At 40.2% G+C, this 26,518-nt stretch overlaps 2 protein-coding genes across 4 annotated transcripts in view; one reads left to right on the forward strand and one right to left on the reverse strand.

The window, feature by feature from the left end:
• AKAP11 (A-kinase anchoring protein 11) overlaps window positions 1-26,518 on the reverse strand; it is a 430,499-nt gene that overhangs the window by 98,957 nt on the left and 305,024 nt on the right. The gene's annotated exons all lie outside the window — the stretch shown is intronic.
• The window catches only part of EPSTI1 (epithelial stromal interaction 1), a 59,948-nt gene continuing 42,129 nt past the window's right edge, over window positions 8,700-26,518 (forward strand). For 2 of the 3 annotated variants that reach the window (XM_061374120.1, XM_061374119.1), the window contains exons 1-5: window positions 8,700-9,004; window positions 18,594-18,652; window positions 21,253-21,336; window positions 25,469-25,542; window positions 26,176-26,259. In XM_061374120.1, coding sequence (XP_061230104.1) covers window positions 8,808-9,004; window positions 18,594-18,652; window positions 21,253-21,336; window positions 25,469-25,542; window positions 26,176-26,259 — 498 coding nt within the window. In that variant the 5' untranslated portion in view covers window positions 8,700-8,807. The remainder of the gene's footprint in view (window positions 9,005-18,593; window positions 18,653-21,252; window positions 21,337-25,468; window positions 25,543-26,175; window positions 26,260-26,518) is intronic. The other variant, XM_061374121.1, reaches the window with a different exon arrangement.

Below are 26,518 nucleotides of genomic sequence, written 5' to 3' on the forward strand. Positions count from 1 at the left end.
GAAAGAGATTCAGGCTGGATGTAAGTAAGAATATTCTTTACAACGAGGATGGTAAAACACTGGCTCAGGTTTACCAGAGAGGTGGTATGCACCATCCCTGGAGACATTCAAGGCCAGGCTGGACGTGGTTCTGGGCAACCTGAAGATTTCCCTGCTCCTTAAGAGGGGTTGGAACTAGATGACCTTTGAAGGTCCCTTCCAACCCAAACAATTCTATATGATTTCCTGCAAATGCTGACGCTTAGGATCATAATTCACCCTTTGGAAGATCTTCAAGCAATAACTCATAAGCAGATGCTGTCAATCACCATTAGTCCTGTATCACAAAATGTAAAATGCTGAACCTCATTTCTGTATAGCAGTGTAGCAGCTCATCTCTTGCCCTTATGCTGATTTTCCTTCTGTCCTATCTGGTAGTGCTGGCAATGAACTGAATTATCTGCAGATTGCTAAGTGGTGGGACTCAACAAAGAGAATTACTCTCCTCATCTCCTATTTCAAACATTAATTGCTCTGCTGAGGCATCTTTCCGAGCACATATCATCGTATCATATATCTGATTGATACTCATCAGTCCTACAACACCAAAAGGCAACTGCTTTAGCTTATAAGTATCTTTTTAAAGTACAGCTGCTATTAACCATAAAGGTGAGTTGACCATATAGAGCGTTTCATCCATCTTAAACATATGCATAAATTTAACTTTCTATAGCACAGAAGTCATTGGAAGTTGTATAATTATTCACTTGGGAAGAAATGCATTCCTTTTTACTCTCTCATTCAACATATACATCACATATGATTAATTTTTTAAACCTTCAGAAAAATTGAATTTCTTGTAATCTTGAAACCTATTTTAAAATCAATAAAAATGTCCCTGAGTAATCATTTTTGTTCATTGATTTGCATAGAAGTAATGTATGTCAACTTACCACTTTTTAGATTAGCAAACTCAGTTTGAAAAATAATAAATTGCAAGTATTAGAATTTATTTTTTCCCTTAATTTTCCTATTCTGCATTTTATTGCAAGTTGTTTGAAAAAATCCAGGCCTCTCCTGATGATATAGTGCTCCATGTTAAAAGATAATCAGCTATAAGAAAAGTACCTATACATAGAAGTAGCACCTTTGAGACCGATGGGACAGCAAAGTGAATGAGAGTTATTCTTTTTAGCCACCAGTGTTTGGCCAGGCAATTAGGAAATACACGTGGGTGGTTCTAAACAAGAAGAGCTGCATTGCTTTGAAAAACTTAAAAGACAGTGGACAAAACTCAGCAGAACATCAACAGCAATGAATTTTAACAATGCTTTGCAATTCTGGGCAACCAAAACCCAAAGTAGTCCAGAAGAGTTTCTCTAATATCCACGTGTACAACCATAATTTACAAAATCTGCCTAAGTGGTACCAAATAAAATCTATGTGAAATACAGGAGCGTGAGGAATCCCAAATATTTTGCTGTCTTACTGTCAGCTTGCCCACCAGGAATTATTCGCTTCACCGCCTTCATTCTCCTTGTACACTCAGGCACTGGGTACTTGCCCCAGCTCACACCTCTTGTACTATTCTGGAGAGCTTAGTGAAGAGCAGCTTGTTCATCCACACAAGCTTCCCACCACTCTTGTTTGATTTCCTATTGTCAGGATGGACTGTTCTTAAGCTTAAAGGTAGGGAACCTTGAAAATAAAAACAACCCTCCTGGACTTCTCTTCAGTACCGTATCTTGTGGGATCCTTCCAAGCTGATTCCCAAGACCCTTGGAAAGGTCAAAGTCTGCTCTCATTAAGTCTGGGGCTGTGATTTTGTTATTTTGCCCTTATTCTACTGTTTCATGGTCACTGTAGCCAAGTTCTTCCCCATCTGTAAATATCGTATCCAGAAGAGCACTTCCCCTTGTCAGCTCCTTGAGAACCTTTGCAAGGAAGTTATCATCAATGCGCTTGACAAACACCTTATGTCATCGTAAGGATAGCAAAATTTGGGCTTTAAAAACACTGGGTCAAACTATAGTTGATCCAAATACACCTAGGCAAGCTGTAAAATAGAAAAGAGTGCCTTCCTTTTATCACCAGCTATGCTACTACAACTGTATTTCTGGAAAGTAAGACTCAGGAAGCATACAGATTAAGCAGAGCAAACCAGATAATCAACACAAGGAAAATACATCTTTTGCTAGGAGATTGTAGGTTGTTTCCCCTGGAAACAAGGAGACGGGGGATGAAAGCAGCTGGGTCTTTGGTTATGGTTCCCTCCCAAAATTCTCAGCATGGCACAGCTGTGTGCTACACTATGCACAGGATGGTGCTGGTAGAGACAATCTGTCCATACCATTTCAATTTAATCCTAAACACTGGTATGTTCCAGCATATTGTCACTATTAATGTGTAGCAATGTTGTCCAGATTTGTTATGCCATTTAAGTTAATTGTCTGCATACTTTTCCTGTAAATTACTTTCCTAAACAGTCTGGTGCTACAGTATTCCATGATGCAGTTGGAATCAATGCCGGCAAGAATCTCTCAGGAATGAAGGAGAATCTAGAAACAGAAACCAGATTAAAGCTTGTTAAATTGATAAGAAAGAGGGGAGGCCTTTGGGGTTTACTCTTTACCACTGAGAATTTCCAAAGTACCTGTAAGTGTGGCACATGCCGTGACATTAAAATGGTAGGGACTAAAGTTTCATGCTGAAGATTAAAGTTTCTGAGGTCAGGCAGAGAAGAGAGCATAATTGAGAGTTATCAAGAAATCATAAGGCGTATCATATAAAACTGGTAAAGTCAGTACTTGAGCCTTGCTGAATTGTCGTGTGCATACAAATGAATAAAGAATAAATCTTCCCAGACACTGCACCATGATTAGAGGTTGGAAGAGTTCATTGCACCTAAAAGCATTTGTACAGTTCTTTCATTACTGCATGATACTATAAAAGCAAAAAGAAGCATGAGCTGTGGACGTCTACTAATTTCTTTAAGTAACATATCCTGAAACATTTAACAATAAAAAATATAATGTTCTTTATAGATACTGTAATAATTGTCTGTATGACACCTTTGGCTGACTAGGTACCACAGGGTAGTATATTATGCAAAATCTTAAAATGGAACTAATCATGGCCTTCAGGAATTACAAGAGTACAATTATTTCTTGAAGAAGCTGGTATATACAGCAAAAGGCTCAGGTATCATTTGTGAATAAGAGTGTTAAAATAATTTATGCACCAGTGATCTCTGCTTTAAAAACTGTTAAGAAAGATGTATTCAGGAATTTTACAAATCCTATTTTAATATTGTCAGACTTCTCAAGGACTTTTTCCTTCTGATCAGAATGCTGCAGCTATAGCTGTAAGAGTTTTTTGGTTCTGACAGTATTTGTGTAGTTTACCAGTTAATTTTGCCTTTTCCAATAGGTTTGTGGCAGGCATTTTTAATGGCATGAAATATTCATTTGTAGCCCTGATTGGTTTTATAACATCAGACCTTTAAAATAGCCCTGCTCTATTACTTATTATTATTTATGTAGGAATGTAGATATGCATAGCGCTCTCAAGGCATAAGAATACTCCTAAAATATAGCAATAATTTTCAGACACTACTTCAGGACCTCAATATAGCAAGTTCTGGACATCAGGTCAATTATATTTTCAATTACACTTCCTTTTACTGAAGTAGTATTAGGTAAAGGAGGGGTGGACCTCCTCTAATGCTGAAGGGTACTGCAGAGAAACCAAGGGTCAATTTTCTTTTAGAGACTGGGAGATGATAGTTTTTGACAGGGACCATCAATTTCAGCTTTTTGCAACAAAATGGGAAGTGTGTGCAGCATTTTACATCTCCTAAATAGATTACCCAACACAGACACACACATGCACTTGTCAGAGCTAATGGAATTCTTTCTGCTGAGCCTGACAAATTCCAGTCCTAAATCTAAACAAGAATAAATCTTGGCTGAACGCTGACACTTCACCCTCCTTCTGGGACTACCACTCCAGGGAGCAGAGAAATTTCTCCAGCATCCTGAGTTGGAACAATTAGTGCTGTAGGCCCTCCAGAGTACACTGTCCTCACAAAAAGAGGACTTGCTCCTAACACAACATTTTCTGTGAAGTGCACAAAACCAAAAGTGATACTATAGCTTTCATTCATACTCATGTTTTGTGGTTTTTGTCTACAGTGAGCTCGGATATTTTGCTTACCATAAGTATGTCTTTTCAAAGTCGAGCTGAGCAATACTTGTTGTCCAGTTAAGGTTTTCTGTTCACAACTAATTGTGCAGCAAGCTATGGTTTTAAGCCAGTAAAACTTTGGTAAAATTAAAGGCATCTTTAAAAACTGAATTTTTATTTTGCCATCATGATATAAAAACACTATATGCAGTGCTAGTTACAGATATGCTTCTAGGTATATGTGCTATCCCTTGTCATTGCCCTAAAATACAGGGAGATGTTCCCAATGATAAATTGCACATGTGTGCTCTGTAGTGTATTTAGCTGGGTATCTTGCATACTTAGCCAAAATATCCAGGGAAAAAACTACCTTGAGCATCATACTCAGCTGCAAGACTACGTATTTTAGCTGACAGCAAAGGAAAAAGCAATTTTCTAGCAGTCAAAGCCTTCTGATACCATTTACTGGCTCCTGGGAAAAAGGGAGTGGCTGTAGGAAAGCTAGCCTGTCTTGGCTCTCTTTCTCAAAAGTCTCCTGCAGTTCTACACTTTTCTTCAGGCTGTGGTCTTCTGGTCTCCTTGGATTAAATGAACATCTTAGCTTTTAATGAATCATGTCAGTGGTTGTGGAAAAAAACCTTAAAAATGCAAAACCTTAAAATCTGTAAACCAACAGGGAAATAATGAAGAATTAATAGGTATTTTCAGGGAAGGAAAGGTAGGGGGCATTGCACTGTTTTAAATACTTATTTTTTTCTTTCTTTCTTTTTTTTAGTACTATTTCTTTCCTAGAAGAGAGTTTTATGCTATCTGACATTTCCAAAGAAAGGTTAAGGTGTCTGGCTGGGATTCTCAGTATCCTTTCTAGTGAGAAAGGATTTCTGACATCTCTCATTTTCTGTATAGTTCATGGTGCTGCTGAGTTGGAAATAAAGATCCAATACAGAATATTCCTCTACAGAAGTTATTTTGTTTTCATATTGTAATCTCATGAAAAACACATGTGAGGGAGGGAATGTGGTGATTCTTAATATTTCATATGTCCACTGAGGGATTTTCTCAAAGCAAAAGAAAGACCATTTTCTATCTTTTGATCTCACATAATATATGTATATATGTGTGAAAAAAATTGTAATAGCTGGAGGCAACAGAGCTTTACAGACAAAGAAGCTTTATTTTGGCAGATTATTTTCTCACTCCTCTGCCTGTTTTCTCTCCTGTCCCACTGGCAGGAAGGGATGGAAGGAGCAAGCCGCCAGCTGTGTGGGTGCTTGCCTGTTAGCAAGGGCCAATGTACCACAGCACCAGACCCAGTTAGGGATGTAAGAATACTATAAACGTAAACCATCAGATAGAATACGCAGCAAATATTTGGTGGATCTAGAAAAAAGTAAGTACCAGTATAATTCTTACAGAGGATTTGAGAAGGGTTGAGATTTGGGGGGCTTGCATGTTTCAGGAGTCTGAATACATTGGCATTCTGATACTTAGGAAGCACAGACGCTTTAGCATCTATTTAGCACCTAAATAAATTAGGGACGGAGAGTAATCCTTTGTCCTAAAACCAGCTAGCACAGGCTTGTTCATATACATGCTGCCTAAGGCTATACTCCACTAGGCTAGGAGGAGCCTAAGAGGCTAGGAGGAGCCTAGTGGAGGCAATGTGCATGTCCTAACTGCACAGCACTTAAGTAAGCTTCAAGTGTCTTGAGAGGCCTAGGTGGTACTGCTGTGACCCTAAAACTTCATTATTATTTTGGGGCATATTTCAGCTCAATGTGTCTGAAGCAATATGAGGGACAGGTTGCAGCTCATTGAACATTGTGGTTTAGTGTGAAACTGGGCTGCTGAATGACATGGTGGAACACCACACAGAGGTACATTAGATGAATTTGAGATGCAGAGGTTGCTGGGACATTGTTGGAGAGGTATTTTTGGGGGGAGGAAGATAAATCTGATGTAGTCATATTCATATTGATTTTTCTGGGGGTCATGTCTGCCATGAACCATCCTTAGAGCCAGGACTGGACATTGTCCCAGAGAGAATTAGTTTGGCTTGTCCACAACAAAGCTGAGAAATAAAAGCATTGAAGTTATGTGATTGAGCTTCTAGTGCTTGGGTTCATTCTACATCCTTCTTTTCTGATCAACATAGATGTAAACTCTTTAGATTCTACAGTTACTGTTTGCAGCCAAAACTTTCTACATCTCAACAAGAAACAGATGTTAGATCTGAATTTTACATAACAATGTGGGATTGAAGATTCAGCAGCAGTGGCCACATTAATTATAAACAATTTGTGTCATTAAATTTTGGTTATTAAGATATCAATCTGCATCACTTAAAAAGAAACCAGATGTCAAAGATGGATTTTTTACCAAATAGGGTGTAGCTGTAGACACAGCTGTTATCCCAAATCTTTGCAGTCTTCAGACATGACTTTGCTATAATTTTGTACTGCTTCTAGTCTCTCTACAGTCAAGTATTTACCCCACACTCCTGCATAAGGGACTAACCTTTGTGCTTACTTTCATTTGCCAGCACCTTGCACATAATGTATATGTATATGTATATGAAAAGGAGGGGGAACCTGTGTGAAGAGATCATCCCCAGGGCCTGCCTTTATCTTTGCCAGGCAGCTCATGAAGAAAGACAGCAAGCCTTGAGCCTTCTGACCTACCTGAACACCTCAGGCAACTTTGGCTCAGATTGTGAAGTGCCATGCAAAGTGCCATGCATTTGATTTCTGTTAATAGCCCTGTCACTATGCAGGACAAAATGCCTGTGTTTGCCACAAAGAGGTAAAGAATAACTCCACACATCTAGTCCAAGACTGTAATGCCTTTTTTCTTTTAGCAGTTCCTGAAGACATCTGGCAGAGGAGACACTTACCCAGACCAACCTGAAACACCCTTAAACAAGAAACCTGCCTATGTTGGCTGTTGGCATTATCTAGAATTGCCTTGGAGCTATGACCCAATGTCTTACAGATAAGACATACTCCTTTGCCCACAGCATACAGCTTTAAATGATACAAGACAAAGAAGGTTGTTACAGTCCATGTTTATTTTTTGCTCTGGTCTCACGGGCAGTTTCCAAACCAAAACAGAGGCTGTGTGAGCAGGCAATCTGGTGCTGCACTGGGATTAGAGAGATCAGGGCTTGGTAGAAAACAGGCAGAGGGCCTTCGGGTGATTTCTGCTATCTGTCTCCAGGAAGTGAGTATACTGGACTCTCCCACAGTGTTTCTGTGTGTTCATAGACCAGGCTAGATCAGTCACGGCCCAAAAGTGAGACAGTTCCGGAAGAGGTGTGAAACACTAGGCACCAGTTAATCCCTTTGCAACACACTGCCATTGCATGCAGAGTCTCTGCAGTGATTTGTGTACAAATGAGGATCATCCCTGCTGCAGAGTGTGTTAGGAGGAATGGTGGGAGGGAAAGACTACTGATGCTGTCATCATTGGGCAGCCCTAGGACATATGTCCTGCTGGATGTGGCACCTCTTGGAGGTGTGCTGCTGGTGATGGAGTCTCGTATGGCACCCCAAGGAGCAGCATGAACACCAAGCAGCCTGTGGCTCTCCATGTGGCATTTTATTTTGCTTCTTTTCCAGCATGTGTAATGTGTGCTGTAAGACCTACACAGTCTGGACAGTCAGGACACCTGGCCACAAAACAATCCCTTTAGCAATGTGGGGTTTGTGCAGCTTGAGCGGCTGAGGACCAAAAGCGACAAGATCTGCATGTGTAGAGCTGGATTTCCCTAGCTCTGCTGCATAAAGCTTGCGTAGCATTACTAGCTCTTTTTATCTTTGGTTAGGAACTGCCAAACATCTTTATTTTACTATATATATTGAGCAGGTTGCTGGTTTTCCCCAGCCCTGCAGACCCCGTAGGTAACAGTAACAGTGGTTAAATGCGTTCACTGAAGTCATCTGTGTTTTTGCTTAAGAGGATCATGTGTTTGTCCTGTATTCATGAAGTAGAATTAGGAAAGTCAAAGTAAAAGGATTTCTGGTTGAGCAGAATTGAAATGCAGAATCAGAGCTGTGCAGGACCATTATCTTAGGATTTATCTGAAGGCTAATTTTGAGTTTCACTTTCATTTTCTTTTTTTTGTACAGTCCTGCAAAATAGAAACCAGCAAATCCTTTAGAGTTATTCCCCTTTGTCACAGGGAAATTTGAAATGCTAGGGTAAATAATTGTCAGAAATATGGCTTTCAGCCAGACCTCACTGTGCTTATCATAGAATCATAGAATCATTTAGGTTGGAAGAGACCTTTAAGATCAAGTCCAAACATTAATCTAGGACTGCCAAGTCCACTACTAAGCACATCTTCGGATGAAGCAATCTATTCCAAGACAGCACAAACTGCTGTTGACTCTTCTATTAGCTTTGCTGTCACCCCACGACTCCAGTCTGCCTGGGTGCTGTTGTAAAGATGATGAATCTGAGCTTCAGCTAGGGAGTGACTCAGAATCTAGTGCATGTGTTTGCATGTGTTACAGATGAGAGTCCAGGCAGGGGCGGGTCTTAAAAGGAGTTGAAACTAACTTCTGAGAAGTCAGAAGTTTTGAGTCTTTCTCTAGCCTTAGCAGTGATACTGCTTTCTGACAAGCCAAGGTACTCCTGAAGCAATGTCTGGAATTCAAGGATGGAGGGATGGCAGCAGGTACAGGATGGCTGCTACCTCTGGTACCCCAGGATCCTCTCAGGATTACCTCTGGGATAGCAACAACAAAAGAGAGGAGGCTGAAAACCCCCAGAAGCCAACAACATCTAAAGAGGAGCAAGGTGGCCAAGCATCAGGCTACCAACAACAGCAAGAGCAGTAGTAAGTAATAAGGAGCCTAAGATGGTGTTTCGTGTATCTGGTGCCTGTTCTCCACTTCACTTGAAGTGTGCACCTTCAAAGGTGAAAATACTTTATAGAGATCCTGTAAATAGGACTGGGCACAGGAGCAGAAAGTCTTCATCCTTCTGCAGCCACCTGCTTCCTACATGGGACCTGAGTTGTTCTGGCAGGCTTCCTGATAGCATGGCTTACACCTCGTGTGATAGTAGTGACCAGTTCTGTAGATCTGAATAGTGGTGTATGTGGTGTCTGTTTCTTGGCATCCTTTTTCAAAGTGAAATTTCAAATGTGATTCTAGCTCCCTGTTTTCTGTCTCCTAATATGTCATCCTGCAAAGCCTAAAAATACATCCTTTGGCTTAACAGATAAATGATAAAGGCTATGTTCCAGCACTGATCTGAATGCAATCCAGGACACGGAACAGCTTCATACAACTTATACTGACAAGAGTAAAACCAAAGCTTCAGCCCTCAATTTCATTTTAGGCTTTATTGGCATCTATGCTCAGCCCATCTCTGATTGTCTAGTGACAGTTCTTGGATGGCTTGTATAAGCTCTAGCTTGCACATATAATACAGAATAGAAACTGAAAGTAGCGTGTGTGTGTGTGTGTATTTTATGTGTGTGTGCTTACTACAAATATGCTTAGCTGACCCAATCTAATTCTTTACAGTCTTTTTCCCCAAATGTGCTTTTTCTGAGCTATTAGAGCATGTTACACTGCATGCTATTATATGTGCTGACTTTGCTTAGTTTTCTCTCCTCCCCCCACTTTCAAAGTGCAGCTGATGGAAACTGAAGACTGTTTCGGTTCTCTTTCATTTCTTTTGGACGAAGAATGTGAAACCACACTGTGAAAGAGGTGGCAGGCTGCAGACTGCAAGCGGCGATCAGCAGCTTTCCATTATAACCCACAAATGCTTGCCTACTGGGCAGCAATACAGGGACTGGGTAGCTTTGAAATCTCTCAGCGCTTTAATGGCTGACTTTCAGGAGAGCAAACAGCCATTCCTGAGTTACAATCTTTGTTTATTTCCTGCCACTTCAAAACATGAAAGACGCTCATTCTTGTCTGCCCTAACATTGGCATATATTCACAGTAGAGTACAGGCAGCCCTAAGTTTGCTTGTGTATTTGTGCTATGTATAATTTTTTGTTGTGTTTTGGAGGGGCACAGAGGCCAGGGAGTGGATAGTGAGAGTTTTCCCATTGGTATAACTGTCTTTGTCCAGATTTGGTCTGGGATACAAACCTCCTGGTACAGGTTACATGAATGCTTAACCAATTGGTTAGCCTGAGATCCCCAATAGAATTGAAGGCTAGAGCAAATGTGTTCACCCAGATTCTGACCAGATGATCACAGAATCATAGAATGGCTAGGGTTGGAAAGGACCTTAAGAGCATCTAGTTCCAACCCCTATGATGGAATCCTCCTTAAAGCTAAATAAGCCTTGGGGGAAGAATAATTTAAAACCTTGTTCCATTTTTCATCTTTGTATGATGCTTACAGAAAGCAGTTGTGCATCCACTGCAGGGACTGCTGACAGTTTTTCTGCTATGTGATAGAGAGATTCTGTGTTTTCATAAAGTTGCAACAAAGAATTAATTCTTAAACATGGAGCCTACAAATTAAAGTCGGCGTTACTATGTAGCCAGTGAGGAGAGGTGAGGGAAAGGCAGATTCAAACAGAAACTGTGTAGCATGAGTGGGAAACATACTCAAAAAAACAAACAAGACTGGTGTTTACTTCCTTCTCTTGAGGAGGGGGATGCTAGCAGTCAGTCTGGATGGGATGAAACTGCTGAAACTATGATTTCCTTTAACTAACTCAGGTTGAAATGGTAGATAGGGTCTGAAATGCTGAAGGAGGCAAGGGCTGCTCTTTATAAAATTGCTATTTCATTCATTGTTATCTTTAGCTCTCTCAAGTTATATTTCAAGCAAGATCTCAGATTAAAATGTAATTTTAACAGTGATAAAGCTGACTCAGCATTTAGCCAACACACCTTTTGAACATGATCTTTAAAACTAAAATGCTAAGACACCCTCAATGTAGTCCAGGTTTTCAGACCCTGTATAACCAGGGGTTGAACAGAGCAGTTGGACAGCTGAAGTCATAAGGTATCAGTAGAAGAAAAGATGCACAGACTAACATTAACCTAGAAGATTTTTTGGAATATGCATAGCAGGGAGAGCATGAGGGGCCCAAGCTGGACACCTCTGTGCCAGTGGGTGCCTCTATTCCAGCTTGTCTGCTGCTTCCTGTTTTTTGAAAACAAGCAGGATGTGGTTTTGCTGCCAGCAAAACAGAAGTTGGAGTCTCTTTTGAAGTCTCTGTGTGAATTGTTTCCATGCAAACCCTCAGTCTGAAGCTGTGCTTCAGAGCAATTGGGAGTGGGGAAACACCTTTGCAGAATGTCAGTGGTATCTGGTGACATTTCATGTAGACTGGACACATGAAATACATAGGGGATGTGACATGTTGTGGTCTTATACACTAGTCAATATTCAAACTTGACTGTTAAAAAGTACAAGGTGAGCAACTGATATTAGAGGGTAATTTTTCTCTTGCTTTGGAAAAGCCCTTATATATGTCAAGGCTGAGAAGTTATAGTAAAATGGTCCTAATTAAGTTAAGAAAAATACTTTTTCAAATGTAAAATTCCAATCAAACTTTGCACATCCCCTTATAGTTATATATAGTATATGATTTCAGGCCATGGAGAAAAAATCACCAGGATGACAAGTGCTTGAAACTGCAGATAATAATAAGCTTGAATGTAAGTTACTTCACTTTGTCTGCTAAGTACCATGAAATTAACTTGTAGAAAGTGAATTCACAAATTGCCCCTGTTCATGTCTATTCAGAAACAAAAGCCTATATGAAGAAAAAGTGGAGGAAATTGGGGAAATTAGAGGCTGAACTATAGCTACTGCCTGAAAAAAGAAAATGCTGCTCTCATTCAGCATTCTGCCCTTGGCACCTTTAAAGCTGGCAAGAATAATATTGGTTCTGGTAAAATCCATTAAAAAAAATCAAATTCAGATAATAAAATCTGAAGATACGTTGTCACACAGCTGGTAACAATCCCTCATCATTTTGTGTGAAATGAGAGCAGAGAATGCTTGACTCATAAAATTGTATTCTTTGACTGCTGGAGCTAAATCCGTCAGGGTTTTTCTTTTCTTCCTTTTCCATTCTTCATCCTAAATTAAAAAGAAAAATAGTCATAGTATTGTCAGAATTCTCAATCTTTTTCTGACAGAGTATATTTAGAAGTTCTTCTGAAAATTTTATTTTGTTTCACAGTCTGAAATTTGTTTTTAAAAGCACCAAATTATTCTATGAAATGGCAGGCAGATGCTTAGCAAAATGCTTCTTTTAACCCCTGCCCTGTCAGTGGTGGGAGTGCTAGAAGGGTAATTTGAATTATGGACAATCTGTTTACAGCTGAGTTCTGCTGCACAGGAGAAATCTCCCAACTCTTTATCTTTCAGGCTGATGTACTAATCTTTACAGCCCAGAGATGCTTGCCTTCACAGTTGTCAGTAGCCAGCCTTGTCTGCAGCCAAGTGGCTGGTGGCAGGTCGGCATAAAAGGATAACTGCAGTAAGATTTCTGTTAGTCTGGATTCTGGTGGCTGCTGTGTTCTTTATAGAGGTGGGGAGTAAGCCCTCCTAATTCCTGTATTAGAAGATTTTCTCAGAAGAGCTGGATGTGCACAAGACCTGGCATGTTCCCTTGGTGCATAGCCTGATGAGGAGCTGTGGTAAGATGGTGGAGAAGGAACATATGGGAGGATACTGTGTTTGGGCAGGGGAAATGAACAGACAACAGATACTGCGAGGCAGATGTGGATGAAATATATTGTTGAAAAGAAAGTAGGGGAAGCAGAGGTGAACACGCCACTAGTGTATGTCTTAATGGGATACTGCATCTGACATGCTCAGCTCTCCAGGCATGCTGGCAAGCCTGACTCACAACACATGGATACCTCTGCAGGAGGTAGCTCTGCTCAGCACTGGTATTGCCAAGCCCATTGCCCAGCCAGCCTGTGTATGGATACTTTGTGCTTCTCACAGCTAGTGACTACCATGTGCTCCAGCTGGCTCTGGCACATCCACCGCATCCCTGGCACTGTGCTGTGCTGAGGTAGCTGAGCTGCTTTGGGACATGGGGACAGCATAAACACAGCTGTATTTGATTTCATCAGACTTTGTTGGTTCTGATATTAGCCTGTCACACTGGCACAGCGAACTCACTCTGGTGCTCGAGAGTATATGCTGACTTAATGACATGTTAGCATTTCCAGAGAAGAGAGAAAGCTTTTCTGTGAGCCATGTTTGAGCTGAGGGGTACCCCTTGGCTCACTGGTTTAGTCCATCACTGTGACAATTTCCTTAGAGCTTTAGAAGGTGGTTGAGATTGTCCAAAATGGGATGCTGGCTGAAGCACCTGCTCTTCTTTCTACTGTGCTGTCACATGCTGAGCCCTGACCAAGCTGCTGAATCTGAGCCCCATCTTAACTCTGGAAATTCAGTTCTGAGATTTACTCTTTGGACCAAATTGTAACTTCAGGAATTTCTCTACAAGCTTGTGGGTAACAGGACTGAGATTTGATTGCCAACAGCAGAACCACAGTTCTGTTGCTTTCCTGCTTGTTTCTGACTCCTACCTTCTCCAGGGCCTCTCTCTGCTGCTGCTTTCCTCCTGCTTTTTCCCCCACGTAAGTTCACTTCTACAGGATTTAACTCACTATGGCAAAAACATTGTCTGTTTTAATGAAAGCTTTAGCTAACCAGAGGGACCAGATAGAGAAGTGAGTTGCCCTGGCTTAATAAGCTTCGAGGCATCAGATGAACTGTAGTAATTAAGTTCACACTTAGCCTGTGGCAAAAAGAGGACAAAATCCATGAATGTAGACTTTTGATGATAAACATTTTCTGCTAATGCACTTTATTTTTTGCCTCTCATGTAAAGAGTACACATGCAGCTAGGATGAATCAGACAGTGTATAGTGTTTAGGCCCAGTAATTCACTTTTGTCTCTGAGCTGCAAACTGGTAAGATGCTGCTTCTGATAAAGATAGAAAGGGAGAGACTCAAGCCTGCTTGCAAGGTTTGTATACCCTCCTGGAGCTCTGCTTATGGCAGTGCCATGGCATAGAGCGTATTGAGCTGTGGCTGTCAGTTATTAATTGCATCTGGTCTGGTGGGCGTTGCAACATAGAAATACCTACAGGACAGTTGCCTACTCACTGGGATTTGGCTTCTTGTAGCTCTCTGACTTGACAGCTTCCATGGTGCTTAGCAGCATATGGCTGTTTCATCAGGCATGGGAGCATTGGTGAACACAATACTTTGTGGTGTCATGGATGTTTTTAAAACAATTCCTGATAATTGACTACAATGTTTAGCTTGATGCATCTTTGAATGAGATTTAACAGTTGTGTTTGGCACTTTGGTCCCTTTTAAATTCAGTCTTAATAGTGTTTAATGCAGTATTTCACCTATATCTTCACTTCTGTCCTTTCTCCAAACTGAACCTGCTCAGATCTTCTTCCCAGACTTTAATCATCTGTGTTGCTCTCCAACTACACTCAGATTCGGTCTCTTACATAGAGCCCATTGCCCAGCAGAGCAAAATATTTAGCTTGTAGCTTTGCGGCATTCATGTACAGGTGCACCTCAGCATAAAACACAGTAGAACTGGAAATATTTCACAATAGCCATTACTTTCGTAACTCTTTAAATTACTTCACACGTCATTTAGAAAGCTCTCCAGTGGTGGGTGACTGGAGTAGGCTTGAGAAAAAGCTCAAGGACACAGCTCTACAGAAAACATTATTGGTAAATGGCAGTTCTCATGTTTTTTCAATGTTAGAAATAAGCTATTTTATACAAATCTGAAAGTAGAACAAAGCTTTCTGTGGTATACCCTTAAAACATTGAAAAGGTGCTCTTGAGTAGTGCTAGTTAGATGAATAGACTTATACACAAGATGCAGAATTTAAGGTGGCAAACACGGTGTTCTCTGTGTTGCTGGTCACTCAAACTAGAAACTGTCTTTGGCAATTTTCTGTGACTCTGTTGCATGTTTATCCAGACCGAAAAGTTTCTCTCTATATTTCTATTTATATATATATTGTTGTCTAGGTACTTATCTTCCCACTACTGTGGTATTTGACATCTATCTGAAAAATCATATGAGGTTGCATTTTGGTTTCATTTCAATACAGATACATTCTCTTATTGGGTTATAACTTTCTTATTAATATCTGTTCAGTCTCTCTAATTAGTCAATACATTCCCATGTTCTGTGGACAAAGTAAACAAAAAAAAGTCTTATCAAGCTTTATATGATCTATAAAGGTAGAAGACAATTTGCTTCTCCTTTTTTGAAGAGTTATAAAGTGGGTAAGATGTTCTCCCCACCTCCTCCAGTGACTTCTATATTTTTATTTATAAAACAACCCTACTTCAAAGATAGTCTCAAGTCATGTAACAGTAAGAATCATTGGTAAGGAACCTGTAAAGTTAAATTCTTTATCATCTTATTTGGTTGTGAATTTTGAAGCACTTCATATATTGGCATAAAGTATAAAAAGTCTGTACTCCACCGATAGCTTCAGATTTTCACATTTCCTTAATTGCTACCCAGGTAAGTAGGATCATATGCTCCAGACTTACGGCTACTGTGACAACTCAGAAACTGACTGGAATATTAAATTGACAGACTGTAGCGGGTTTTATGGGCTTTACTGGAACAAAGGTTTTGTCTGAACAAAGAAATAACATGCAATATCCTGCAAATTGGCAAAAAAAAACCCAGGTGAAAGCTGGTGGTGGGGTTTTTTGCATTAACCTGCTTTCCTTCAAAATAATCTCAAGAAAACAAGGGACACTAGGTATAGATTTTAATTTAAAACTGGTAGGGCAGGTGAAGTCTCTAAAGCAACAGCCCATCTGTCTCCCCTCCTGCTATAGGCTTGTAGGCTTCCACCCACTCCACAAGAAGTTTACCATGTGCATGCTCTTTCTTTCCCCTGATCCCAGTACCCATACCGTACATATCTATCTCTCTGGAGACAAAGGTGAACAGTATAAAATTAGATAAACTTACTAATGCTTTTTCTTCTATTTTATGTACTCTTAACTTGGAGTAAAATAAAACATGTAGTATAAGCACCAGGTAATAGACAACCAAAAGATGGTATCCTCTTCTTCCTTACCCTCTCCAACTGGTGACATGACATCCTAATTTTATTTTTTTGCCTTTATTTCAATAACATGGAAACCAAACTGGCCTTTAATTAAACACTCTTTTAATCACAATGACTTTACACCTCTCTTTGGTAGACAGAGCATAGCTTTCCCTGGCAATAAGCGTATTGTCACCTCTAAGCCTTTTATAAACTAATTGACCTTTGCTGTGTTGCATGTGCTGTCCTTCTGAGCTCAGAGATAATGAGCATGATCACATATCAGAAGAGTGGCCCCCACTTGGCCTCCCAGACTCCTAGCCTTCCAGCAAAAAAGCAGAAGCAGATAAAGGAAATGATTCATGGCATAAGGACTAGAACTGATACCGTGATTGCTCATGCATGTGCAGGCAGACATTTTCTTTTGAAAACGATTCCTAATGTTTAAAACAGCAACCAATCAAACACTGTTGGAAGTCATCAAAGTGCATCTGATGATGTAAAAACTCTTTTGTCCTCTAGTGCTGTGAAGCAGTGCGATGTCTGAGGTGCACTGATGGCTTTTTTGGGGGGTAGAAATATGTAGCCTTGCAACCCAGCCATTTTTTTTCATTGACAAAGAGAGGGGGCTGTGAGATCCTTATTTTTTATGCATGAACTTGAGAGAAATATGGTCTTAATATCTGAAACAGCCAAAAAAAAAAAAAAACTACTAAAAAATTTGTGGCACTGATAACTGCACAGCAGCTTGTCAAGGCAATCTGGGATAAGGCAAATGCTACTACTCGGCCAAATAAAGAAAACTCTGAAGAAACATCACTGATGGGGAATGTTATGCCATAAGCAAGATGGTTGTCAAAACTTCTTTTAAGTCACTGTTGTACTTGTGAAGCGAATGCCAGAGGGGTGTTGCTGCTGTCTTAGCTCCTGCCTTTGAGGGCCTGGGATTTGGTGGAGAGGTGAGGAGAAGAGCAGTCTCATGGGCACCAGGCTATGCTGGCAGGAAGGGAAAGGATCATAATAAATGGCACCATTAAAGTTCACAGCTCTATCTTTACTAGTTTAATCTCATAAATTAATCCACAGCCTCCTGGAATAAGTCTTCAAAGAGAAAGAGGTAATTGGATATAAATACTTTCCTTCCCAAACCCTGAATTACAGCGATACAGCAGCAGGCAGCTTTTTGCACTTTGATCTCTTTGCATGATTTTTATTCCCTTTTCAGCTTTAGTCTCAGGACTCATTCTCTCATTACTTTTCCACAGCCAACAGTGGTCTCTCCACTTTCTATTTTGTCCTCTAGCCAACCTCTGTGGCCCTTTCTTCTTTTAAGAGGCTCAGCCTTCACCCCTCATTATTCTTTGTTGTCTGCTCTTCTCCTTGGGCCTTCTTCATAATGAAGTCAGATGAAATACGTGTGACCATGCATTCAGGTAAAACCTTGCTGAATGCTGCTGAGAGACTGAGCTTACTCTGATACATGGAGCCAACTGCTCTTAGTGCTTTTCTGGTAAACCTGCACCCCTGTGGCTCAGCCTCTGAAGAGTGGGAGCAGTATAAATTCCTACCTGCACAATACACTGTCTGATAAACCCCTTTGTTTTCTCCAAGTGGAACTGACATGTTTTCATCACTCTTTTGATCACCTGGAGTCTCTAATACACTCTGAACCCTGTCCTGCCTCTTTGCTGTCACATTAGATTGATAGCTCCCCGAGACAGCAACTGCATTTTGAATTGAGTCTAGCAAACAGGGCCTTTGTCCTGATTCAGTGAGTCGTACCTTAGGTATGACAGCAAGATAAATACACCCAAGGAATTCCTCCTGCCTGACAAACACAAGGCTGACAAAGAAGCTAAGGTTTGGGAAGAGAGCAAGTCATCTGGGTCCATCACAGTGTGATTTTCATGTTCCTTGGACTATTTTGGGGCAGACTGCCTAAACCCACAAGGTGGTGCCCGTGAGGTGCCCTTGATGTATGGGGTGGGACTGGAGCACCAGGGCTCTTCCTGGTAGACTTCTTTGTGCCTGAGCGAGCTGTGGAAGTAGTTGTCTACTGCATGGAACATTCTGATTCAAGGAAGTAATTTGATTTGAAATGCGTGATTTTTGAGGTCAGCAATCTGGCATGAGGCTTGAATAAGAAAAGTGAAGGCTATGCTAAAATGTTATCCTTAGTATTTGCAGCCAACTCCAACAATAACAAGTATACCTAGAGTATTTACAAAAAATTCTTGAAGAGCTGAATCAAATTAAATAGCAGGTTTGATACAAAGTTAGTTGTTACAACAGCAGAAAGCTGATGAAGCAGCCCCCATCTAGTCCTTGTTTTCTGCAGACAAGAAACTGTTTTCTTTCTTTTTAGTGTCGGCCCTTATGTCTTGATAACTCCAAACAAAACCAGAAGAAACCAGCTGCAGCAAAGTAAGTTGGGTTGTCTAGTATGGTAATACCTTGTTTCTGTTTGAATAAATGTATGGCTTTGTGCACTTTCTTGCTTTTGCAACTTTCATCCTCATTTTCACAATGTTTTTCTGTGTGCAGTGGTAAAAGTGAAGTCAGTGCTATGAGCATTCTTCATCATAATGTAGGCTTTTTGTAGGATTAACTTCTCATCTGGCTAAACTTCATGAGGAATAAGCCTTGTTCAGGAAAAGGTTTTTGGTAATTCCAGTGCTGGAGCTGTTTAAATTGGATTCTACAAGACGCATCTGGAATTAGCTCTGTCCCACTTTTACAGGATTGAGGTCAGATGGCAGAACACAACTTTGAACACTCTCTGGGTTAGGGGGGGAAGAAGGAAAAATAAGAAATGTTGAGACTAAAGCAACTAGAACCACTGTTGGTTCTTGAATCTCCATGTAAGGATTGCAGGTGGCTCTTTTAATGAAGCTTGTAAAGATCATTTTAGATGGAAAATATCTGTGGATATAAGTTCACTTTTGCTTGGCTTTAAGTCTTGCCTTTGAAAGTAGCCAAGCAGGATAACTTCTACCAGAAAGATTTGGTGAAGTTACAACAAGAGCTGGTTGTAAAAGAAATTCTGTATGGAGAGGTGACCAAGCACTGCAACCCTACATTCCTGACTGTTTATTTGTGCAAGTTATGAAAGTCTGAAGGAATGTCACTCACATTTTGAGCTCTCAAGAAAGCAGTGTAATTAAATCATTTTTTCTCAAACATAATGAGTTCAGCTCAAATGCTTCACCATCAGATTGGTATAGGGTTGGGTTTCCTTTGGCTGCAAGAAACAAAATGGATTTTTCCTGAATCAAACTATAATCTTCTGGAAGGAGAAATAAAAACATGATCTTAGAGCTGGCTCTGATGTCAACAACAAAGTTGCTTCTGCTTTAATAAAGATCTGTTTTCACTCTGTGCCACCTGTGTTCAAGTTTGAAACATGCTAGGTGTTTCTGCCTTGGATGCTGTCAGAAATATGCCCTCAACAAGTCGAGTTTCCACATAAGTGCTTGTTTTAAAGGTGAAATAACAAGCTGGTTTCTATCTTCAGCCTCTTTAGGGACTTGCCCAGGAACTAGCTTTGTCTTAGAGGAGAGCTGATGTTATCATCTGATAGCCATAGACTGCCACTAGAAAATATGATTCATATTAGTTTCAGTAAGAGTGAAATTAGTGCCTACAGGAATTATGCACTTCTGTAAAATGCAGCTCCTCTTTCCACAGGCTTTGTCAGCCTTGCTAATTTTCCCTTTGTCTGTCAATTTGAAAGCACAGTTTAACCAACCAGCCATCCTTGAGCATGAGGCTGGTGCCTCTGGCTATATTGACTAGACTTCACCTGGCCACACGGGGAACTTGCCACCCACCACACATGGATGAGATGTTGAATTGTCTTACTCTGAAACTGAATTATGCATTCCTGCTGTTGTTATGTAGGGAGCATGTAGTTGGGAGGGAAGATCACTTTTTTAATTTCCCTGCTGGGGAGAGTTACACTACAAGCATTTCCCTTCATGCAGCAATAACATCTTAAATGTAACAACTTCTACTTTATCTAGAAGAGTAAACATAGTGGCATTTACCTGCAGGTTCCTAGAGGTTAAAAAGCAGTTTATTATCTATCCCTTTGCTCTTTGTTTTGTTTTGGTTTTGGGGTTTGATTCGTAGAAAACTCCAGGAACAAACTCGCCAACGAAGTTTTCAAGCTGACAAGCAGGTATTCTCTATTGTGGCCCCGGGAGACACAGGGAATAGCTCCTCCTAACGTGTGTCTCCGTATTGCTGCATTAGCCGTCCTTACATAGCCCCTGGGCATACATACATATTCGTAAGGTTACGTATGGATTACATCATTTTCCAGAGAGTTGCCCGCATGCGTAAGGAATTGTGGTGGCGGTCTCTGAGGGTCGTTTACTTCTTCCAACAATCTTCATCACTTCTGGCAGCCTTTGAAGCACGGGCAGTAGATGCTCATACCAGTTTAATTGGTTCGTTAGCACCAGAGACATAATAATCCTCCTATCCTCCTATTTATCAGTTAGTTTAACTGTAGCCTATCCTGGACACCTGCCATTTCCAGATACTCCTTGTCCCTGTGTCCTGTTCTTGTAGACTGTTTTTCTTAAAACTATGTCAACTATAACAATTTATCTTGTACAAGAATTCTCAGTATGCTCTCCATCTATACTCCACTTTTTTCTATGTATCATGCACCTCAGTAATTTTCCATTGCTATTGTTAAAAAGCCATGAAACTTAACATTACTTAGAACTGATTCTAAAGGTTTATATATTCCATTTTGTAATTTTGTGCCCCCACCCCTTGTCTCAGGTTAAGCCCTAGGGTTTTTTCACCATACAGTCTGAAGTTAGGCAAAATGTTTGTTTTGTTAGCTGATCATTGCTGTGACTATGCAACCTCCTGGGGGGTGTCTGCACCCCTTGAAAACAAGTTTGTCTGTTCTTGGATGGTCTTCAGGGTTACATAAAATTAGCAACAATGCCTCCTTTTTAGTGTTGCCTCTAACTTTCATATATTTGTTTCATTTTGTACCTGCTCAGTTGCTAAGAAAGAGCTGTATGACCTGCAGCGGTGGAAGGAAGAGCACAGGCAAAGGCCTATTAACTTGGCTCCACAGAGACTGGGTAAGACATGCAAATCATCTATTATGAGTTACAAAAATATATTTTCCAGGTCATGAGGCATTTTTCACATTTTCTCACATGCTACTTATTAAAGAGATTCAATGTCCATCAGGGTTGACATGAGCCTACTGCGTGTACTTTTTTGATGGTCATGACAACAAAGATGTTTCTGAAACAAAACAGCATAGACTGTCACCCAAGAAATCTGTCAAGATCAGTGTAGAAAATCTATACTAATATTTGGGAAAAGCAGGTGGATTATCCCTCCTGCTGGTGACATTGTCTGTGGTTGGTGTCTCTGTTGGGGTGCACACTTGGCATTAGTGTGCAGATGGACAGCATGTGTCAGAGACCCTCCAGCTACCTACAAGAAAACTCCTCTGTGTTAGGGGTCAGTACGTGTGCTTTCCTGACTGCTGGCTCTTTAAAACGCAAAAGTGATCCCTTCAGCTTCAGCCATTTATAGGCTAGTGTGAGGCTCTGTATTACCAATTTTACAAAAATAACAACAGACACAGGTAAATGGAAAACAGGATAAAAAGCTGCAGGAACTTAAGTCACTCTGAACTGATGTGTTTGATTAGGTAGCCAATTTTTTTTCTAGATAGGAGATCTCTTCAATTGTAAGCACTATAAATAATTTAATTTAGTGCTATTTGGGTGTTAGCTAAAAAAAAAAATAAAAAAGATGAAAAGTTAAAAAACTAATGAGCCTACCTCCAATCTTGTGGGGAAATTAAGACTGCAGATTGTGATGAAGCAAGAGGAAAGCTATTAGAAGTGCTTTTGAAGTACCAGTCTTCAGACCTATCTTGTTTTACTATCTTCCTTTAATGTCTTTGGCATAAAAGGTAGGAAAGAGCTGATGAAACTTGCTAGCCAGACAAAACTTTAAAGCATCATCCATATAGAACATGATGAGGATACTGCACAGCAAAAATGGGATGACCTTCAGGAACTGCACTAATAGAAATGGGCAAAATTAATTCTGACAAAGTGGAGGATTAAAATGATTCCTCTATTAATTTTGTAGATCTGGAACTGCTCTTCCTTTGCTTTGCTGTCATAGGAGAATTTGTGGTAAACGGTGCAGGTTATCAACTGCTTTGACCTGGGAACTAAGTTCTTTCTTTGCCATGCTGCACAATGTAAGTTTGGTGTGGTACACTGTGTATAAAAATTTGTACCAGGTGGGAGATGGAGGAATTCAAACTGACTCCAATGAAGATTTGTGTTTGTGGTGATTCGGAGAAAAGATGACACTGGTCCCACACATTTCTTTTGCCCAGCAGCCTGAGTCCCAGTTGTTTGCAGTGGTGAGACTAACCTTGAAATTTGGTGTAAAGCCCTGTATTCCCAACCATTCATCTGCAGTCATGTAGCCAGACATACTCTTTGTGAATTCAAACTGCTCCTTCTTGCCTGTGAGCAGTTCCTAGTAGACATGCTTCTGTTCCAAGAGGAACGCAAAGAGAAATCTAAACCCAGAAGTTTTGTGTGTGTTGTCTATGCAGAATGTGTACAGGCTGGCTGTGTGACTGGGGGTGTGGTGGCAAACCTGCAGTGACTGGGTGTGGGAAGTCTTCTTCTGGTCCCACTGCGTTTTTTAGAAAGAAGCATATTAAGAGGGGGAAAGAAAGCTGAAAGAACTCAAGGAGTTTATACAAGCTCTTCAGTCAGTGTCTAGCTGCCACTTCAAAAGACCCCTAGAGACACATGCACTATGTTCAGTGCCTCTGAAAAGAGGTAAGGTGCAAAGATTATTAGATCTTATCATTCCCACAGGAACAAATTTGGAACAGAAGAGAGCTCAAGGAAGGAGAAAAAAATACAAGTGGTATCTCTAATTTCACAAATGTAGGTACTCATTAAGCTAAAAGAATATCGTATATTATTTCCTCAGAGTGATTTTAAGAGACTACACATCTAGTCCAAGTCACCAGAGAATTCTTGAAGTTTCTAACGCTCATGCGTTCCATAGGGAAATAGATATTCTGGATTTCAACTCTCTAATATTTGACTGGCAAATTTTCAGGTACCATGGAGGGTTGAGAGCAATAAAGATGCATGTTCCACTGTTCTCCATGACCAATAAGTGGAGCAAAAAAATCATGCTTGATAAATGCCATAGTCTCTTTTTTTGATCATACTATATAAAATCAGTCACAACATACTCTGACTTCAGTGGAACATTGGACACATCACATGCAAGCCAAAATGAATGAATTAAACCTGGCTGAAAGGCTATAGGCAGTGGCTAATAATGGTGGAAAAACTGTTGAGAGCTTAGGTCCAGCAAAACATGCAGAAAAATGCAGTGAACACAAGAGTTCTAAATGTTGCCAATAAAAGACTATAAAGAAAGACCACACATCCAAAAAGATTTAAAACTTGGTCAGTAGCGATCCTATTTTCTAGACTTGGGGGAGAGACACTCTACAATGCAAGTTGTGTGCTTATTGCTACTGTAAGCTTGTTGCTTGTATACTGTATGGCCAGTCTTATCTTGAGAGTTTAATCTTAACAGTTATTTGTGTGCATAGAAAAGTTGCCACACTTAGGGAATTGATCTCTTATCCACTGAACCTCACAAAAATACCTAAAAATTAGTAACCTTTCATTACTAATTGGAAAAAGCTACTTTAATGAAGATTGATCTCTCCTGAAAGATCTAGTATAGTTGTCTTACATTTCATAGAACCATAGAGTGGTTTTAGTTGGAAAGGGGCTTAAAGATCATCTAGCTCCAACCCCTCTGCCACGGGACACCTTCCACTAGACCAAGTTGCTCAAAGCCCCCTCCAACCTGTCCTTGAACACTGCCAGTGATGAGGCACCCACAACTTCGCTGGACAACCCCTTCCAGTGTCTCACCACACTCACAGTAAAGAATTTCTTACCAAAATCTAATCTAAATCTACCCTCTTTCAGCTTAAGCCATTCTTCCTTGTCCTGTCACGACATGACCTTGTAAAAAATCCCTTTCCAGATTTTTTGCAGGCCCTCTTTAGGCACTGGAAACTGCTCCAGGGTCTCCCAGGGCTTTATCTTCTCCAGGCTGAACAAGTCCAACCCCCTCAGGCTGTCTTCACAGGAGAGGTGCTCCAGCACTCTGAGAATCTTCACGGCCTCCTCTGGACTTGCTCCAACAGATCCATGTTCTTATGTTGGGTGCCCCAGAGCAGAATACAGCACTGCAGGTGGAGTCTCACTAGAGCAGAGTAGAGGGGGAGAATCACCTCCTTCTACCTACTCACACTCCATTTGATGCAGCCCAGGATGCCAGGCACCCCACAAGGCACCATTTTTTGATTTTCCTAAAGCAAGAAAATACTTTGGAAAAAAGTAGACAAAATAATAGAATCAAACCCACTCTCTCCATCCCTTTAGACTTATTATCACTTTCTCTGTGTGGTTGGTTTTTCATTTGGGTTTGTTCGTGGTGGGATTTTTGTTGTTGTTGTTATTTAAATGAAGGTGAACATTATGGACAAAGGTTTAGATGTTTTCAAAAGAGAGCTTATGCCTTTGGAAAGGACACCTTCTGCTACCTGAATATGAATAAGAGGTCTGTGGGAAAAGGTTTTGATTTCCATTTCAGAAAGGTGATTCTTCCTAAATCTCCAAGATATTACTTAGAAGATATTCAAATGATAGCATCCTACCAGCTGGCGGACTCCAAGCTCCTAAACTTGATAAAAAAGAAACTTTTTGATAATAAAATTTCTGTATCTATATGTGTATGTGTGACAAACTGAGCAAAGGTGGAGAGAGATAGATCTGAAAATGAAGGCTCACCTGCAAAGTGTAACTGATTTTCTGAGAATGGAATAGTTCCTCAGTAAACTGATCATCTTAACGTAGAACTTATTTGCTGGTAGAATGGCTGATACAGTGGATGATCTGTAAATAACAAGCTAGTGCTTTTGATGGATGGATAAAATGATCAAAAAGGTCTCCTATCTGTTCTCTTTAATGTCAGGCAGCTATTGTAATTATGAAAAATTTCTTGTATATGCATACATCCAATCTGTTATATTGCTCTGTTCTGCAATGGCTGGTATTTGAACTTAAAATGCTCATGCAAAATGCAATTTATCCTTTTTCTTTTTTTTTTTTTTTTCCCTTTCAGGTGGAAAGCAATCAGAAGCTCAAGTAAGGCAAAACCAGCAAATGACGCTCATGCAATCCAAATACCAGCAAAAGGTCAGGAAGAATAAATTTGTTTATTATAAGAACTCAAAACCCCTTGCTTTTCATGAAGTGTTTCATATGGCTATAAAATGAACTCACAGCTGCTTTACAAAAGAAAGACATGAAACCTGAAAGAAACAGTAGAAAACTAGAAACAAATCTTCTACACCAAAGAAAATGAGAAATCTGGCTATAAATATGTAGCAAGCAGTATCACAGATCATATGCAAAGTGATAACCCATACGGTTGTAAAGCTACTTATATGCCTCCCTGTATCATCTGGCACGCTGCCTACACTTCAACTAATTGATCAATATACCACCCCATCCAGTGCTTATATAGAGATGTTGTTCCTATTATAAAAGGTTTAAATGCTATTAAGTTATCTATCAACTGTGTGATTCCTTGCATAAATACCCATTTATCACTCCTAGATTTCTCAGCCATCTTAAAGCTGATATCGGAGTAGCTGATGCACGGCCTCCTTTATTCAGTGTCTCACCATAAGAAAAAAATCTGTAAACTTTCCTCAAATACAATTTAGATTTGAAAGACATGCATTGCAGGAGTGAAGTCAAGTCACCTTATGTGTTCTTTGTATTCATATGTATGTAAAATTATTTTCTATGTTTATGTCAATACAGCACAAGAGAAAAGAATATATAAAAGCAAAAAAGGAAGCCGAAGAAACTGAAATCCTGAAAAAGAAAGCACTGCAGAGAGAAAAGGTAAGTATAATTGCTGCAGAGTTGGAGCTATAAAACAAAGGACATGTCTTGATACCTGATTTAACTGAACTACATGGAACAGACAAATTAAATGGTAGCCCTGGATTGCATCAAGGAGTTAGGAAATCCAGTTCTCCTTTGACTAAAGGATGCCTTACTTGGTGATCTTTGGGGCTTGAGCATTACTCTGGCTCTTCAGAAACTCCAGTATCTCAATTGCACCCATCCTAAAGAGTTAGCAGAAAGGGATTACACTAGG

This window comes from Neopsephotus bourkii, unplaced genomic scaffold (assembly GCF_033783945.1).
Source record: "Neopsephotus bourkii isolate Nb327-2 ecotype Australia unplaced genomic scaffold, CSIRO-AGI_Nbou_v1 NB_1637, whole genome shotgun sequence".
Classification (NCBI taxonomy): Eukaryota; Metazoa; Chordata; class Aves; order Psittaciformes; family Psittacidae; genus Neopsephotus; species Neopsephotus bourkii.